We start from the raw sequence: 16,831 nt of genomic DNA, 5'->3' as shown, positions 1-16,831 counted from the left end.
AAAAAGATTATTTAAAATAAGTTAAAAGTTATAAATAAAAATATCTTATTTATAATTTATTTATGTATTTTAAAATTACTATTTGACTAAATAAAAAACTATATTATCTTAATAATTTTTAAAAATATTAACATTATTTTCATTTTAAGAACTATAATACTTAATTATATATTATTTTTATATATTATTTTTAGTAATTTTAATAAATTAAATTACTCTTAAGCACTTTTTAATCAAATACTTAAATTATTTAAATTTTATTTTAAAATAATTTTATCAAATAATTATTTATTTATTTTTAATTTAACTTTTAATTTAATTTCTTTAAGTATTAAAATAATATTACTCCATGAAAGAAATGTACATGGAGGACAGTTTCTAAACATTCTTGCTGCTGTACCAATAAGTTAAAAGCATCGTGCAATGACTTGCACTATTGATGCATTTTAATGAAGATTTTAATAGAGGAGTTAATTAATGTCATTTTATCTATGATTTGAAAGGTTTAATTGTTGTAGCAGTGGGTGTAGAATACGCTTTGAGACGTGATGAATCACTATTTTTAAGGTATTAATTGCTTTCACTGAATTGCTGCAAGGTTATGGCAATATACCTTCAAGATACAACAAAACCTGAAATTTACAAACAGCAACTCTTATACGAACCGAATTTATAGAGAATAGAAGAAAAGAGGAAGAAGTAGAAGTAGTATATATCTGGATTGAAAAATCTATCCATATTTATAAAGAATAAAAAGTTATAACACATTTTTTAGATAGACACATCTATCTATACAACTGTTTGTGTAAAAGATATGTCTGTTTATTAACAAATATCTATACAAATAGTTATGACTGTTTGTATAGAATAGATATGTGTGTTTATTAACAGACACCTATACAAACAGTTGTGACTTTTTGTATAAAATATATATATCTCTATTTATTAACAGATACATATACAAACAGTTGTGACTTTTTGTATAAAATAGACATGTCTATTTATTAACATACACCTATATAAATAGTTGTGACTGTTTGTGTAAAATAGATATGTCTGTTTATTAATAGACATATCTACTTGTTAATAAACACATATATTCGTAATTTATTTACAAAAATTACAATAAGATAATTATTTTATTTCACACATATGCATGCCAAGTGTCATAATATAATAATATATATTTATTTATATATATATAATTTTATACACATTTCACTCTTGACATTCCTTCACTTTCTTATATTTTAACAACATAACAATTTTTTCTCTCTATACTATCTAACATACAAGCTATTTATAATAATACCTTACTCACCTTCTATTGTTAGATCCCATTATTTCATACATAATGAAAAGTATCTTTCGATTCCTTAGTGTAAGCATTTCAAAGTTTTAAAGAAATCACGGTGGCCTTAGTTTAAATATAAATTCCTATTAAATAGAACCGAAAATACTATACACTCGAATCAATTAGTTCAACTTAAAAAATTTACTAATATTTTAGCCACTTCCTATGTTCATATAGGTGAAGTTTCCTTTGTAATAATATTAAACTTCATTAAGAGTATAAATACTCATCCTCGTTCCATTAACTTAGTACACTAAGTACTTAATTATAACATTTACTAATGACTTGTTGTTACTCTTTAAACTTTATTTATTAATAATACTATAAAGTAGGGTTTCCACAAGTAGCAAATTTAATTGAATATTCTAAATCCTAATTAGCACATGTACTTATGATCATAACTCTCGAGAGCCATTTTATTAAAGGATTTGCTAGATTATTATAGGATTTAACATAAACATGGTAATAACATCATTAAAGATTAATTGTCTTACATTTTCATGTCTTAAGCTTATATGTATATACTTTTAATTGTATATTTTACTATAAGCTTTAGCCATCATGATTTGACTATTACAATATAAGCTATTATGCTTCTTTACCAACATTTGCCAAAGTTATAAATTCGGATTCCACCGTAGAATGAGTTATACAAATTTATTTATTTGATGCCCAAGAAACAGAACCTCCACTTAAAGTGAACACCAACCAAAAGTTGACTTATTATCCTTAGCACTACTTATCTAATTGACATTTGTATAACCCTATGATCTCCACCATATTTGTTTCACTAGTTTATCATATAATCACATGTTTATAACACGAACTACATAAATAATTCATAGTGTAGATATGTACCTTATTTGCATAAATAAATTGTTTCATAACTTGTTTAAAATGAGAGCCTCCAAAAATAAAGAACAATATCAAATTTGCACGCACACAAATGCACATTCATTTGTCCTCTTGTCACTTCTTACAAATGACTTATAAGACTCTTATATTTACTACTCAAAATGTACCAATCTTTTGGCCAATAAATTCATATCTTCATACATGTAATTATTAAGAAGATTTGCATCTTTTCATTTAGTTACATTTTTTGGCCAAGGGACACAAATTTTTATGTGGATACAACTCTTTATATGGTTTTAGCACAATTGGAAATTTAACGCAGAATAATCTATAGTTTATAATTTTTTTTAAATATCCAAAAACCCTTGAAATTTCTTTCCAATATTCCACACTAGGATTATTTGTATATCTTGATAATTTACATACTGCAAAAGCAATATCAGGAGTAGTGCAATGCATAGCATACATTAAGCTATCAATAGCACTAGCACACTCAATTTGAGCAATTATTTTATCAAAAATTTCAGTCAATTTGCAATAAATATCATATGGAGTATTTGCTTCCCTCAATATAATGAAATTGACAAAGAGTAAAACCCCACACTATATTACAGTTAGGTAGTTTAGGCAAATCCCTCAAGGATAATAACCAAAATATAAATCTAGACAGTAATTTTAAAATTCTCCCAAGAATAAATTAAAAAATAATAATGTTGATTATAGGTAAAAACGAAGAAAAGAGACAAAAAAGAAAACTTAATAGATTTTTATTCCAAACTGTTATTTATAAAGCATTTGCATCTCTTCAAACATATACAACAGTTCATTTTGTATCTATTAGAATAATTACATTTGTTCACTTATACCTTTTAGAATAGATACAACAGTTCACTTTATATTTCTTAGAACAATTACATTTGTTCATTTACACTTTTTAGAATAAATACAATTGTTTACTTTGTATCTCTTATAACAATTACATCTACTATCTTATACCATTTACAACAGATACAACCATTCACTTTGTATCTCTTAGAACAATTACATCTGTTCACTTATACCGCCTATAACATATACAACTATTCACTTATACCTCTTAGAATATATACAACTATTCACTTTGTATCTCTTAGAATAATCATATTTGTTCATTTACACATTTTAAAACAGATATAACTATCGGTAATAAATAGTTCATTTTGATGCCTTTTAATTAATGGACATAACTCTTTCAAAATGAGACAAATTTTTTTATCACTAATATTTTTAACAATATCCCCACCTAGTTAGTGATAGATACAATCAATATGAATTAGGATTTATGCATACAAAAAGTGTTTTTTAACTTATGCACATAAATCTTATTACCTTCTTTAACACTTTCATCATGATCTTTAGTATCATAATATAACCTTATATTTCTTCTAATTATAAGCATGTCATCAATATAAAGATAAATTATCACATAAAAAATATTTTAATGTGTAAGTATTTTTGAATCTGTTTAAGAGAAAAATCATATGTGGCATACAGTAATTTCTTCCTATAATCATTCAAACTAGAAGTATGATGTGCTATTATTCCTCCTAATTGCAGTGATTTAGGAATTACCATTTTCAAATCCTTAAACTTTGAAACAAAGATATGCAACTCATGGACTTATCCATAATAGACATATTATCAAGTATTTAGAATTCAAAATATTTTATAATGATAAATTTATCCACACCTTTTTTTTTATTGTATTTGAATTCTAACGAATTCCAGATTTCCTTTTGAGACTTGACAAAAGTAAACAAATTTTATAACATATCTGATGAGTTGTTGAGAATATGACCTCTGCATGACAATTCACCTTTTTTTCCTGATCTGCTTTCACCTTCTCAGTGAACATAATTTGTTCTTTAAAACAATCAAGTTTCACAAACTCTTGATTCATCACGGAAACAACCATAGACTCCATTGCGATTAATACTTTAAAATTGTTGTAGCAATGGGTGTAGAATAGGCTTTGAGGTGTGATGAATTACTATCTTTAAGGTATTAATTGTCCCCACTAGATTGCTGCAAGGTTATGGCAATATACCTCTAGGATACAATAAAGCCTAAAATCAACTCCTGAAGATTTCCCTTAAAAACTCTTTATACGAACTTAATTTAGAGAGACTAGAGGAAAAGAGGAAGAAATAGAAGTAGTATATATCTGGATTAAAAAACTCATCCGTATTTATAAATAATGAAAAGTTATAGCACCTTTTTATAGATAGACACATTTATCTATCTTCAATAGATACAATTGTTTGTATAGACTGTTTGTATAGAATAGACATGTCTGTTTATTAACAGATACCTATATAAACAGTTGTGACTATTTGTATAGAATAAATATATCTGTTTATTAATAAACTTATCTACTTGTAAATAAATACATATGTTGATAATTTATTTACGAAAATTATAATAAGATAATTATTTTATTTTACACATATACGTATAAAGTGTTATAATAGAATAATATATATTTATTTATATATATATAATTTTATACACATTTCACTTTTATCATTCCTTCACTTTTTTATATTTTAACACATAAAAATTCTTTCTCTTTATATTATCTAATATACAAGCTATTTATAACATTAATAGATAACATAAAGCAATTTCATTTCAACAACAAGAAATTAATCCTCTTCAGCTTCAATAATTCTATAGTGCTTTCAAGCTAATTGATAAAAAAAAAGGAACCCTCATTTATCTCTTTAAATAATGCAATAATTACTTCATTTTTATTTTAAAACCAAGGAACATTAATTGCTGTGTTAGTCCTCAAAACATTAATTGCTGTATTAGTCCTCAATTTCTGCTACCAGTAAGTCAGACGATACTGCCACAAGGACTTACAATTGGAAGATGAAGACAAATTATTATTAAATGCTTTTATTTTTATTTATGTTTCAAAAATATCCTTAAAATGGACAATTTGGTAAAACCAACTTTTTTAGTCAACAGCAGTCTCGCTGCCCACAGCGGCGTTTCTATTTACCTAACTCCAAGCAGTGCCGATTCAGTTGTTGGTCAACTTAACGACAGTCGTTTTGCCACATTTCGATATCCAAATTTTCATTCATCATAATTTCATATCAGCGAACCAAAAATGATTAAAATTTCACCCTGCTCTGCAATTCCAATATGGAAATGATGGTTGCAGCTAAATATACCAGCCAACGGTCTTCTTTTTTAACCCTTTCTATACAGACCTATTAAACTTAGCTATTCTCCTATTTATATATATACACACCTAACCCACCCCACCTAATGTAGACTCTCTTTCTTGGTCTTCGGTTTGATCGCTCCACTCTGCTGCCACCCGCTTCTTTCTTTGGCCTCAAGCAACGCCAGCGAACTACTTCATACTCTCTCCCACAATGACTCTCGGCAGTGTCCCGGTAACACCCTTTTTTTTTTTTTTTCTCTCCTTTTCTTGATTAGTTTCTAATTGTCTGTTTGGTTTCTAAACTGTCGTAAAGAAAGAAAAGAGCCACGATTTTTTTTTTTTTTTTTTTTTTTTTTTTTTTTTTTTGTAGTTTCTGGATATCCATACGGTTAAAGAATCCAATCTCTTAACTCGTTGTTTTAGGAAGACCGTGTTGGGGTTTAAATCAATTGTTCTTGGGTCTGATTATTGGAATAAGCTGAGTTAAGTGGTTTGCGCAGAGGCATAGTTATTGTTGATTAATGGTTTTGGGGTTATCTCCAGAATTAAAGAGAATTCAGATTATGGAATTTAAATTTTTTAGATTTTTCTTTTTAAAATTTCCTTCACTTTTCTTGCACCAAATGGAGTTTATTGATTTGTCTTCTCTGCTTAGCATTCACCTCTACAATAAGAAGGAGCAAATAATGTCGATGTTCATTTTGAAATTTCAACTTTTATTGGTTTTCTTTGCTTGGTTGATGAAAAACTTGGGAAAGTGAATACATAACTGATGGACCATGCAGAGCAAATCAAGTTTTCTGATTTTTTTTTTTAAATGTTGATCATTCCTAGATCTTCACATGTTGAACTTCTTTTCCTTTTTAAAATTTTTTTGGTGGATTCCAGTTGACTACTACGGATCTTCAAATTGTGGATGGAGCTCGAAGAAATTCCACGCTAATCTGTGCTCCAGTAATGGCAGAATCAGTTGATCAAATGTTGGTTCAAATGAAAAAGGCCAAGGAACTTGGGGCTGACCTTGTTGAAATTCGGGTGGATTTCTTAAAAAATTTCAGTCCTAGACAGAATCTTGAGGTCTTAGTCAAGCAAAGTCCTTTACCAACTCTTATCACTTACAGGTATAAATCATAAGATGATATACGTTTTGAGATTAAGAACGAGACCCCATGCTTATGTTATGTATTTTGAGTTTGATACCTGTCTTAGAATGTAAACTATGTAATATGGATATTTACTTTACCTTTGAATAGGTGAGTTACAAATATTTATCTGGATAATTATAATTATTTTATCATTAGCAGACTTAGATAATAATTTTTCAGTTGCTAATCAAGTGTGTAAACATTAGGATTTCAAGTGGACATAATGGAAAGCTCATCTTTACGAAATCAAATTAATGCATTAAAGTTTTAGTTTTCTCATCTTGTAATGGATCAACTCAGGCAAGCTTGACGCTACTAAAATAATATTAACACTTGTAAATTTACAACTTTAATAATTTTTCTAATGGATAATTTACCTTCTAGACCGAAATGGGAAGGTGGTGAGTATGATGGCGATGAAAGCAAGCGTCAAGAAGCACTACGTCTGGCAATGGAACTGGGATCAGATTTTATTGATGTTGAGCTAAAGGTTGAGCTACTTACAATCTGTATTATTTATTTCAATGTTGAAAATGTTTTATCTTCATTTACCAATGAACATGTCATTGAACTGTTTAATTTTGCGTCTTGAAGGTAGCTCAAGGGTTCTTCAGTTCCATTCAAGGGAAGAAACCTGAAAAGGTCAAGATTATTGTTTCTTCTCATAATTATGAAAGTACTCCATCCATAGAGGAGATTGGTGAGCTTGTTGCCAAGATACAAGCTACTGGAGCTGACATAGTGAAGATTGCAACAACAGCCTTAGACATCACAGACAATGCAAGAATGTTTCAAGTGCTTGTGCATTTGCAAGTAAGTAATTGATATGCTATGAAAGTACTCCATCCATAGATCTTTAATGCTATGATGGGGTTTTATGAACTTAAGGATTCTTTCATATATCAAATACTCTCAAATCTAGTATGGCTGTGAAATTTTAGCATATAGAAATATTGTGTGGCAATTACATATGTGTGTGACCTGCATCATAATGCATCATCTGCAAATTTCTAACCTCCTTTTCATAGTTGTACTAACGTTTTCTTGTTCTGTTTTAATAAAACCATCCAAAAGCATTCATGCATTGCTTTTTATTTTTCCTCATTTTTAAGCTTTATGAATGACTCTTCAGTTAAATTGTAGGTCCCAATTATAGGACTTGTTATGGGTGAGAGAGGCTTCATATCAAGGATACTTGCCGCAAAATATGGAGGATTTCTCACCTTTGGTTCAATTGAGGCAGGAGTAGTATCTGCTCCTGGGCAGCCAACCATTAAAGATCTGTTGGATTTGTATAATATCAGACAGATAGGAGCTGATACCAAAATACATGGTGTTATTGGAAATCCTATTGGTCACAGCAAAAGTCCTCATCTCTACAATGCAGCATTTAAGTCAGTTGGTTTTAATGGAATTTATCTGCCTCTTTTGGTTGACAGTGTTGCAAATTACATATCCACATATTCATCTCCAGACTTTGTTGGATACAGGTAAAATTTTCGCTAAAATCTTTTAGTGTAGCATGCATCATCTATTATGTTTTAGTTTTATAGTCCCTTACACTGCCGAAACTGAAATCATTTTGCCCGAAATATAAGTTTTCCAGCAGGCCAATCGGGCCTTTCGAAAGTTTAATTTCCTGAGTTATGTACTTCAGTCTTGTATGCATGAAGCATAAATTTGTGGTCTTCAGAAGGTCTGTAACACTATTTAGAAATTTAGGAATTACTTCAAGTATCTCTAGTCTCAACTCATATTCCTTCTCTAAGTTCTATATTTTTTATGTTTCATCTAGTCAATATAATAAATTCTTCAAATATTTGAAGATCTGCTGATCATTTATTCCTTTTGAATGGAGTTAATTTTGATTGATTTGAAATGCAGTTATACAATTCCTCACAAGGAAGCTGGACTTAAGTGCTGTGATGAGGTGGATCCAATTGCACAGGTAGTTAAAACAACTAGTTACTTTGTGATATTTGTACTTCACATTTGTCACAATCACCACTGAAAACATTGATCACCATTGTCATTTAGACTGTGAAGAATTTTGTTCCATCTTTCATATGTTCAATTAAAATATTGGCTTTGCAGGCAATAGGAGCTATTAGTTGCATGATCAGGAGACCAACGGATGGGAAGCTAATGGGATATAATGTTGACTATCTTGGAGCCATAGGAGCTATAGAAGAGGCACTGCAAGGTTTACAGTGCATCTTAGTGGCATATTCTGTTTAAAAAAAACTTTTAAATGAATTGTTTCCCCTTTTAACTCTATAATTTTCCTGTAGGATCAAATGGTACTCCTGCTTCTGGTTCTCCCTTGGTTGGTAAACTCTTTGTTGTCATGGGAGCTGGTGGAGCTGGAAAGGCCCTTGCTTATGGTGGTTATGAGAAGGGAGCAAGAGTAGTTGTTGCTAATCGCACTTATGGTGAGTCCCTCTGATTCTGTCATCATTCTGATGCAGTTCCTGATCTCTATGCATATGATGGCTTTTATAGAGGGAGTTCAATAAATAAGTATCCCATACTCAACTCAACTAAGCTTTTATCCTAAAAATTTATTGGGGTTAGCTATATGGATTCTCTTTCTTCACTATAAACGATTTTGGGTCGAATCCTTGAAAATGTGTGATGCTTCTAGGTCATGTTATATTACTCTCCTCCAAGTCAGTTTAGGTCTACCCCTTCCTTTTTTCCTATCCTCTAACCCAGTGTGCTCTACTTGTCTAACTAGAGCTTCCGTATGTCTACGCTTCACATGACCAAACTACTCTCTTCTCTCACAAAACAAACTCATTCTGAAAAATGTTGTCATGACTCTATAAAAGCCGTATTAGATACTTGTTGTTTGTGTTAGAAATATTCACATTGGTGCTAGGGAAATTATAATATTGTATGTTCTCATACATGGTAATAAAATTGTATGAAAATCATTGTTATTCACTGATGTTAAATCTGTTGTATTAATAAGGACTATTTTTCCTGATGAACGTTAGTTATGTGCTAACTTAATGATCATTTTGGTTATTTCTTATCAGAAAAAGCCAAAGAACTTGCCAGTAAAGTAGGAGGACAAGCAATGACTCTGGGTGAGCTGAAAGATTTCCATCCGGAAGAGGGAATGATCCTTGCAAATACCACTTCAGTTGGAATGAAACCAAGAATTGATGATACCCCACTTCCCAAGGTTTGCCCCTTCATCTTTTTCCCTTCCTAAGTTATGCCTCTGTATCATTTTTGTCATTTCATGTTCTGCTGTTGCATGAGTGCAAGAGTTTTCACATCAACTCTCCTGGATGGATTAATTAAACAGTCAGACTTTGCTGATGATTATGAGAAAATGAGACTAATTTATGATAATTGCAACATTACTCTTGGTCTTGGTGAACGGTTTGGAAATAATATGGAGAGGCATGGAAGTCTTTTATTTCTACAAGAAGTTTTCAAAGATATAGTACACATCAAATAAGTTGTTGTTTTCTTACCTTAACTAGATCAACCTGCTTCAGGCATCAAATCAAAGCCTAACATCAGAGTCATCATTTTCCTTATTGTAATTCTGCTTAATAAGTAAATTAGTTAGTGGATACACTTCAGTAATCTTATATTCTATTTTGCTTCTCTTTGCAGGAAGCTCTGAAACACTACTCCTTGGTCTTTGATGCAATTTACACACCAAAATTGACCAGGCTCTTAAGAGAAGCACAGGAATCTGGGGCCACTATAGTTTACGGGACCGAGATGTTCATCAATCAAGCATTTGTACAGTTTGAAAGATTCACTGGTTTGCCTGGTAAATTGAACCCCAACAAATAATCTAAAACTCGTCAGTTCTTTGTTCTTTAATCACACATTAAATCTTTTGTTTCATTTTTCTATTTTGCAGCGCCAAAACAACTAATTAGGGATGTGTTGGCAAGAAATACATGAGAAAATTTTCCAAGTGAATCTCTTCTTGCAGCTGAATCTATATATTTTTTTTTCCAATTATTGCAATCAGCAGCTGTTCAATTATTCTGTTGTATCAATAAATTTCATCTTGATGGAAGAACTTTCAAATGAATCTTGATAATTGTCAAATCTCATGCTAGGCTGCTTAAATAGTGCTATAGGTAAATTAGTTATTTTAGTATGGTGAAAAAAATATTCATGTAGCCAACCCAAATTTCCATTAAGAGAGTATTTGGTTATGGGAATTCAATATTATTGTTCAGAATCATTTTCTATCAGCAACTTTCCAAGAAAGTAATATGAAGAATTTAATATTATCATATTTGATAAGATTCAATCAATGCCCCCATTTGATTGAGAGTTTGAATCTTACCAACTGTTCTCTTTATTGAGCAATTTGAGTTATATTTAGATATAAAATCATAAGTATAATTTAGCGCACTTTATATAATTTTGACAATAATGTAAATATAATTGCAAAAATATTATTATGTAACAATATCTGACTTAAATTTAATAAAGATATGTTAGGTTTAGTTGTTGTGGTTAGTTAATGTAAAAAAAAATATTTAAAGAAATAAATATAATTTTAAATTATTAATTTTAAATATGATATCTTAAATCATTGACTAAAAGGCTAAAAGTTGAAAGCTTTGCTGTATTATTACTCCACTAAATTAATGTAAATTTATTATCTTAAATAATAATTTAATAAAATGGGTTCTCCAAGAACATTCTTAGCGTGGAGACGTTGCTTATGCAGAGGCAAGAATCGAACCCGAGACCCTCTAAATTTTATAAGGCTCTGATACCACTTGAACTGAAAATAATATCCTGTCCAATCAAGACACAAAATTTATCTTAACTTTCAGTCTATCGGGCCCAATTTAAAGTGTTGGATCTCTCTGGACAATTCTAGAGAGTGACCACATATTTAAATTTAAAATTTATTTTTATTATATATATTTATCTAATTTCAATTATTATTACTTCCATATTATGATTATATTTATATTTAATTAATAATATATGTGAACGTAAATTTTTTATTAACCATTTCTATTTTAAATTTAATAATTTTAAAAATTATTTAAATTCTATTTAAAATTTCATTAGTAATTTAAATAAATAGATTCAAAATTCTATTATTAAATTTAATAATTTAAATAATATATCCCATTTCAATTTTTATAATATTTTAATTACATTTATTTTATTAAAATTAAATTAAATTAAATATACAGGTTTTATTTAAATGTAATTGTCAGTCGAAGCATGGAAAATTAGGCATTTAAATAAAAAAAAATTCATTATAAAATAAAAAAAAAGACCTACCTGCCATAGATGCAATGCAAATATAATAAAAAGGAAAACATTTTGGGAGCAAACAAAAATTTCTCACAAACTGAGGGGTGCTCTCTCTCAGTTTTCGCTCCCTGCTTCTGTGTGTCTTCCAAAAATTTTCACTTTCTCTTCCCCCCGCTCTTTCCCCCCCTTCTCTTTCCCTCCATGTGACTATCCTCTTTCTAAAGCTGATAAATAATCACATCCTATTATCCCAAGTAAGTGAACCCTTTCCTTTTTCTCTTCCATGCCTTCCATGTCTATTTTCTAGGGTTTTTGGTTTCTCATTTTTTTGTTCTGTTTAATCAATTGGACTTATTTTGAGACGCTTTTACCTGCATGCCATGCCAGGCCATTCCATTTTGAGTTTCAATGTGAGTATATATATCTCACATACATGTCTGTTTCTTTATTTAGGGTTTGCATTCAGTTTGACTTTTATTAGTTGAATCATTTTTGGTCTTGTGTTAAAATGTCAGTCTACCTTTTGTTTCTGTTGTGCAGTGCTTTTATGGGGGGGAATGAGGATAGTTCACTTTTTGGGGTTTTGGGTGCTTTGTGTATTATCTGATAGTATGTTTAATTGCTTTTAGATATCAATTCTTAATTCCTTAACATTTTATCCGAATTTGCTAACTGTTACTGCTTGTTCAGTTGGTCAGATATGCGTGTATGCATAATTTGAATGAAAACTTCGGAGTATAATTGAAGGGATTTTATGCTTTACGAGATGATATGATGGCTTTTTTTGTTACCGCGTATGGATTCCTTTTCTATTGCTTGTGTGCTTTCTCTGTTTAACCTGTGATTTATGATTTCTGTTGGATTTGCTTGGGTCATTTTCTCGCTTTTTTCTTTCTTTCTTTCTTTCCCTTTTTTTTTTTTAAAGTTCTAAATGGAGTTGATTTATTACTTCTTAATACAGGTTTCAGGTATCACACATTATTGTTCTGGGTCAGTGAGATTGTTGCTTGCAGTTGTGGGATGAGGTGAAAGGCCAGCATTTTGTGTCACGTAGGTTCCCATTTTGAAGACTTTTCAATTGTTGTTATTTGAATGGTAGGTGTTATTGTTTTATAACGCATTGTTGGTAAACACAAATGGTAGAAATTTGGGCTAAAATGCGTTTCTTATGTTGCTGCAGTGTGAAGATATTGGATGAGAGTTGGACTCTGGTGAGACAAGGGAAGAAAAGTTGCCATCTCATTGGGTATTATTGGGTTTCAACTGTCAATGGAATGCAATAAAGAGGAGGCCATTAGAGCAAAAGAAATTGCGGAAAAGAAAATGCAAAATGGGGATTTTGTTGGGGCACGCCGGATTGCATTGAAGGCACGGCAACTCTATCCTGACCTTGATAATATTTCTCAATTATTAATGGTTTGTGAGGTTCATTGTTCTGCACAAAACAAACTAAATGGATCAGAAATGGATTGGTATGGAGTTCTCCAGATTGAGCAGTTTTCAGATGAGTCTGTTGTCAGGAAGCAATTCAGAAAGCTTGCTCTCTCTCTTCATCCAGACAAGAATAAGTTTGCAGGTGCAGAGGCTGCTTTCAAGCTGATTGGTGAAGCAAATAGGGTGCTTACAGACCCAACCAAACGTTCGTTGTATGACATGAAGTGCAGAGGTTCACTGAGATCTGTTGCACCAAAGTCAGCAACTGATCAGTCAAATAAAAACTCTTATGCCAAGAAGCAGCATGGTGCTGCAAACAAGTTTGCTAATACGCCTCATTCGCAGTACATGAGTTCACATACTTATCAGCAGCCACAACAGACAACATTCTGGACACACTGTCCCTCTTGCACCGTGAAGTACCAATACTACAGAGAATTTCTAAATAAAATGTTACGGTGTCAAAATTGTCAGCAGCCTTTTATTGCTAATGATTTGGGTACGTCACCTGGATCTTCCTGGAGTCAGTTCCTCAATGATAAAAGAGTTCCAAATCAAGGTCCTTCTAAAGTTGCACCAGGAAATAATGCAGGGAAGCCATCTGGTATGAGCTTTATGCCTAAGGTAGGAAGAGCTGCAGATGTTTGTGGGAGTTCTAAACCCAAAGAGTCAAAGGCAGAAAATGCTGCTGGAATCAGTGAGGGTTCTAAACCACATGAGAAAGTGAATGGGCATGTGGATGTGGAAGCTGGGAAAGGAGGCGTGCCATTGTCGAAGCCAGATGCAACAAAATCTAAGGTGCCAGGAAGTATTGCAAGTAGCAAGAGATGGAGGAAGTCAGTAGCGGAATCCAGTGAGAATTTTGACAAAAGCAGCAATGGTGGCACTGAAGAAAACATCGTTGTTGAGGAAAATGATGGTGATCTTTCTGCACAGAATTCTAGACCCAGTGACAGCCATCCATCTAGGAGATCTTCAAGGCAAAAGCAGCACATTTCTTACAAGGAAAATTTGAGCGATGATGATTTTGTTGCCCCTCTTCCAAAAAGATCTAGGGGTGGCAGTTCATCTGGTGTGGATGATGGGGGGATAAAAGCAAGTGCAGATGTTGGAGTACCAAGAGATATTCCAGCTGGTTTTGCTGCTGCTGTGTTGAATAGAAACAACAAAGTGGTCAAACAAAAAGCAAGTTCCAGTCTCGAAGAAAGATCATCGAACAAGAAAAGCAAAACTGGAGATTTTGAGGCTACCGTAGATGAAGCGTCCATGTCAGAGAAGGCTGGTACAAAGTTGGAGAACAGTGATGAAAACCCCAAAATTGACACATCAAAGTTAAATTCAAATGAAGCACCAAAATCAGAGATCTTTGAATATCCTGATCCAGATTTCAGTAACTTTGAGAAAGATAGGGCAGAGAGCTCTTTTGCTGTTAATCAAATATGGGCTATTTATGACTCAGTTGATGGCCTGCCCAGATTTTATGCTCGGGTAAAGAAAGTGCTCACACCTGGGTTCAAGCTGCAGATAACTTGGCTAGAGGCAATCTCACATAACAAAGCTGAGCAACAATGGCATGATGAGGATTTGCCTGTTGGTTGTGGTAGGTATGAAAATGGAAACACTGAAACTGTAGATTGTCAAATGTTCTCTCACCAAATGCATTGCATGAATGCTGCCCGCAGAGGCACTTACTTGATATATCCTAAGAAGGGAGAAACATGGGCGCTCTTTAAGGATTGGGACATTAAATGGAGTTCTGAACCAGAAAAGCATAGGCCACCGTACCAATTTGAATTTGTGGAAGTTGTGACGGATTTTAGGGAGGATGTTGGCATTGGGGTTGCTTATTTGGGTAAAGTGAAGGGATTTGTTAGTATTTATCAGCAAGTTGACTGTAATGGTGTTCTATCATTTTGCATACGACCAAGTGAACTGTATAGATTTTCCCACCGAATTCCTTCATTCAGAATGACTGGTCAGGAAGGAGAAGGTGTCCCTGCAGGGTCTTTTGAACTTGATACTGCTGCACTGCCTAGTAATCTTTACAACCTCGTTGAACTTGGTGATGTGAAGGTTGGAAAGGAGAAGCTGGATACTGAAGCAATTGGTTCATATTCAAAGTCTCCTGAATATAAAGTGGAACCTATAAAGCGCTCTGAGAAGGTTTGCACTCCTAAGAATCTCAAGAGTGGTCCTGAAAAAGGAACTTCAAGACATGCAAGATCTCCAGGAGAATCAACTGGGACATGTAGGGATGACAGTCATATTGATGGAGGTCAACGGGCAAAAGATGAGGATGGTAACAAAGTTGCTAGTCATGGCAAGCTAACTCAACCTGAAGGAATCCGTACTTCTTTTCAGGATACTGAGAGGAGCACAACCCATAAGAAATTGGAGAAGGTAAAATTTACAGCAGATGCCTGGACACCTAGAAGATCTCCTAGAGATTTAAGCAAGGGAAGTACTCCAGTAAATGCAAGTCAGTCTACAGCAGAAGACGCTGACAAGCATAATTCAACAAACAAAGATGGAAGACACGGGCAACCAGGTGCTACCTCATGTCAGCCTGATAATAAAATGCATTTCCATGTGAAGAATGGAAGTTTAGTCAGTCCCACGAAAGGTCAGGAGTCTTCAGATTGTAAGGTTATAGAAGTAGAGCACTATGATTTCAAGAGCGAAAAGTCCAAGGATAAATTTCAACTGGACCAGGTATGGGCACTGCACAGCGATAAGGATGGTTTACCCAGGGATTATGCTCAGGTTAAGAAGATTGAATCCACTAATGGGTTCAAATTGCATGTGGCAATGCTTGAAGCCTGCCCACTCCAAAAAGACATGCAGACTGTTTGCGGGACATTTAAAGTTAAAAATAAATGCATACTGCTTCCTGTCACTGCATTTTCTCATCAGGTGAAAGCGAAGCCAATTGGGAAGAACAAATACGAAATTTACCCTAGACAAGGGGAGATTTGGGCAATATATAAGATCTGGAATGCTGAATTAACGTTTTCAGACCAGGATGCAAGGGAATGCGACTTTGTTGAAGTGGTAGAAGAAAATGAGGGGGGTGTGAAAGCTGTAGTTTTGATACCCGTTAATGGATCTGCATCATTTTACACGGCACCAAGAAGATCAAAACGCAGTATAATTGACATGCCACGGGCTGAGTTTGGTAGATTTTCTCATCAGTGTTTAGCTTCCCAGGTTGTGGGAAAGAACAATAGTTTCCTGAAAGGCTATTGGGAGCTTGCTCCTTCATCAATTCCTGGTTCTGTAATTTTGGTAGATTAAACGGTCATATTGTAGGTAGGTTGCGTACTGATCTTTGTGGAATGCTATGAAATTGTTCCCTGTTATAAGCGGAATGAAGTTTGTAGAAACTTTGGCAATATGGGTTTTTCTTCTCAACCATTGATTTTTTTTTTTTTTAAATCTATTTTTATTTGATCTTTAGAATTTAATTATGTTAACATTATCTCATTTGGTAAAATAAGCATTTATTTCTTATGATAGAATTGAAGTGTTTATTTCATAATGCATTGCCTTTATCCTCTTTAAGAG

General features: G+C 32.5%; 2 protein-coding genes across 2 annotated transcripts; both read left to right on the top strand.

Annotated features, from left to right (window-relative positions):
- Nucleotides 1-5,339: 5,339 nt before the first annotated feature.
- LOC110635539 (bifunctional 3-dehydroquinate dehydratase/shikimate dehydrogenase, chloroplastic) lies at nucleotides 5,340-10,862 on the top strand. The gene is made up of 11 exons (XM_021784923.2): nucleotides 5,340-5,658; nucleotides 6,315-6,547; nucleotides 6,956-7,061; nucleotides 7,166-7,384; nucleotides 7,715-8,061; nucleotides 8,456-8,519; nucleotides 8,666-8,774; nucleotides 8,863-9,003; nucleotides 9,613-9,761; nucleotides 10,205-10,367; nucleotides 10,461-10,862. Exons 1-11 carry the CDS (start codon nucleotides 5,638-5,640, stop codon nucleotides 10,502-10,504), a joined length of 1,596 nt encoding a protein of 531 aa, XP_021640615.2. The 5' UTR covers nucleotides 5,340-5,637; the 3' UTR covers nucleotides 10,505-10,862.
- Nucleotides 10,863-11,912: 1,050 nt separating this feature from the next.
- Nucleotides 11,913-16,678, top strand: LOC110635522 (uncharacterized). The gene is made up of 3 exons (XM_021784889.2): nucleotides 11,913-12,243; nucleotides 12,795-12,928; nucleotides 13,014-16,678. The coding sequence occupies exon 3, from the start codon at nucleotides 13,103-13,105 to the stop codon at nucleotides 16,559-16,561; it is 3,459 nt and encodes a 1,152-aa protein (XP_021640581.2). The 5' UTR covers nucleotides 11,913-12,243; nucleotides 12,795-12,928; nucleotides 13,014-13,102; the 3' UTR covers nucleotides 16,562-16,678.
- Nucleotides 16,679-16,831: the final 153 nt, after the last annotated feature.

Source organism: Hevea brasiliensis, unplaced genomic scaffold, assembly GCF_030052815.1.
Source record: "Hevea brasiliensis isolate MT/VB/25A 57/8 unplaced genomic scaffold, ASM3005281v1 Scaf7, whole genome shotgun sequence".
Classification (NCBI taxonomy): domain Eukaryota; kingdom Viridiplantae; phylum Streptophyta; class Magnoliopsida; order Malpighiales; family Euphorbiaceae; genus Hevea; species Hevea brasiliensis.
Note: the sequence above shows the minus strand (reverse complement) of the source record. Positions and strands in the feature narration are given on the sequence as shown.

Coding starts and splice junctions, on each gene's coding strand:
- LOC110635522 (XM_021784889.2), top strand. CDS start 13,103: ATGGAATGCAATAAAGAGGAGGCCATTAGAGCAAAAGAAATTGCGGAA.
- LOC110635539 (XM_021784923.2), top strand. CDS start 5,638: ATGACTCTCGGCAGTGTCCCG. Junction 6,548..6,955: donor CCAACTCTTATCACTTACAG/GTATAAATCATA, acceptor TTTACCTTCTAG/ACCGAAATGGGAAGGTGGTG. Junction 7,062..7,165: donor TTATTGATGTTGAGCTAAAG/GTTGAGCTACTT, acceptor TGCGTCTTGAAG/GTAGCTCAAGGGTTCTTCAG.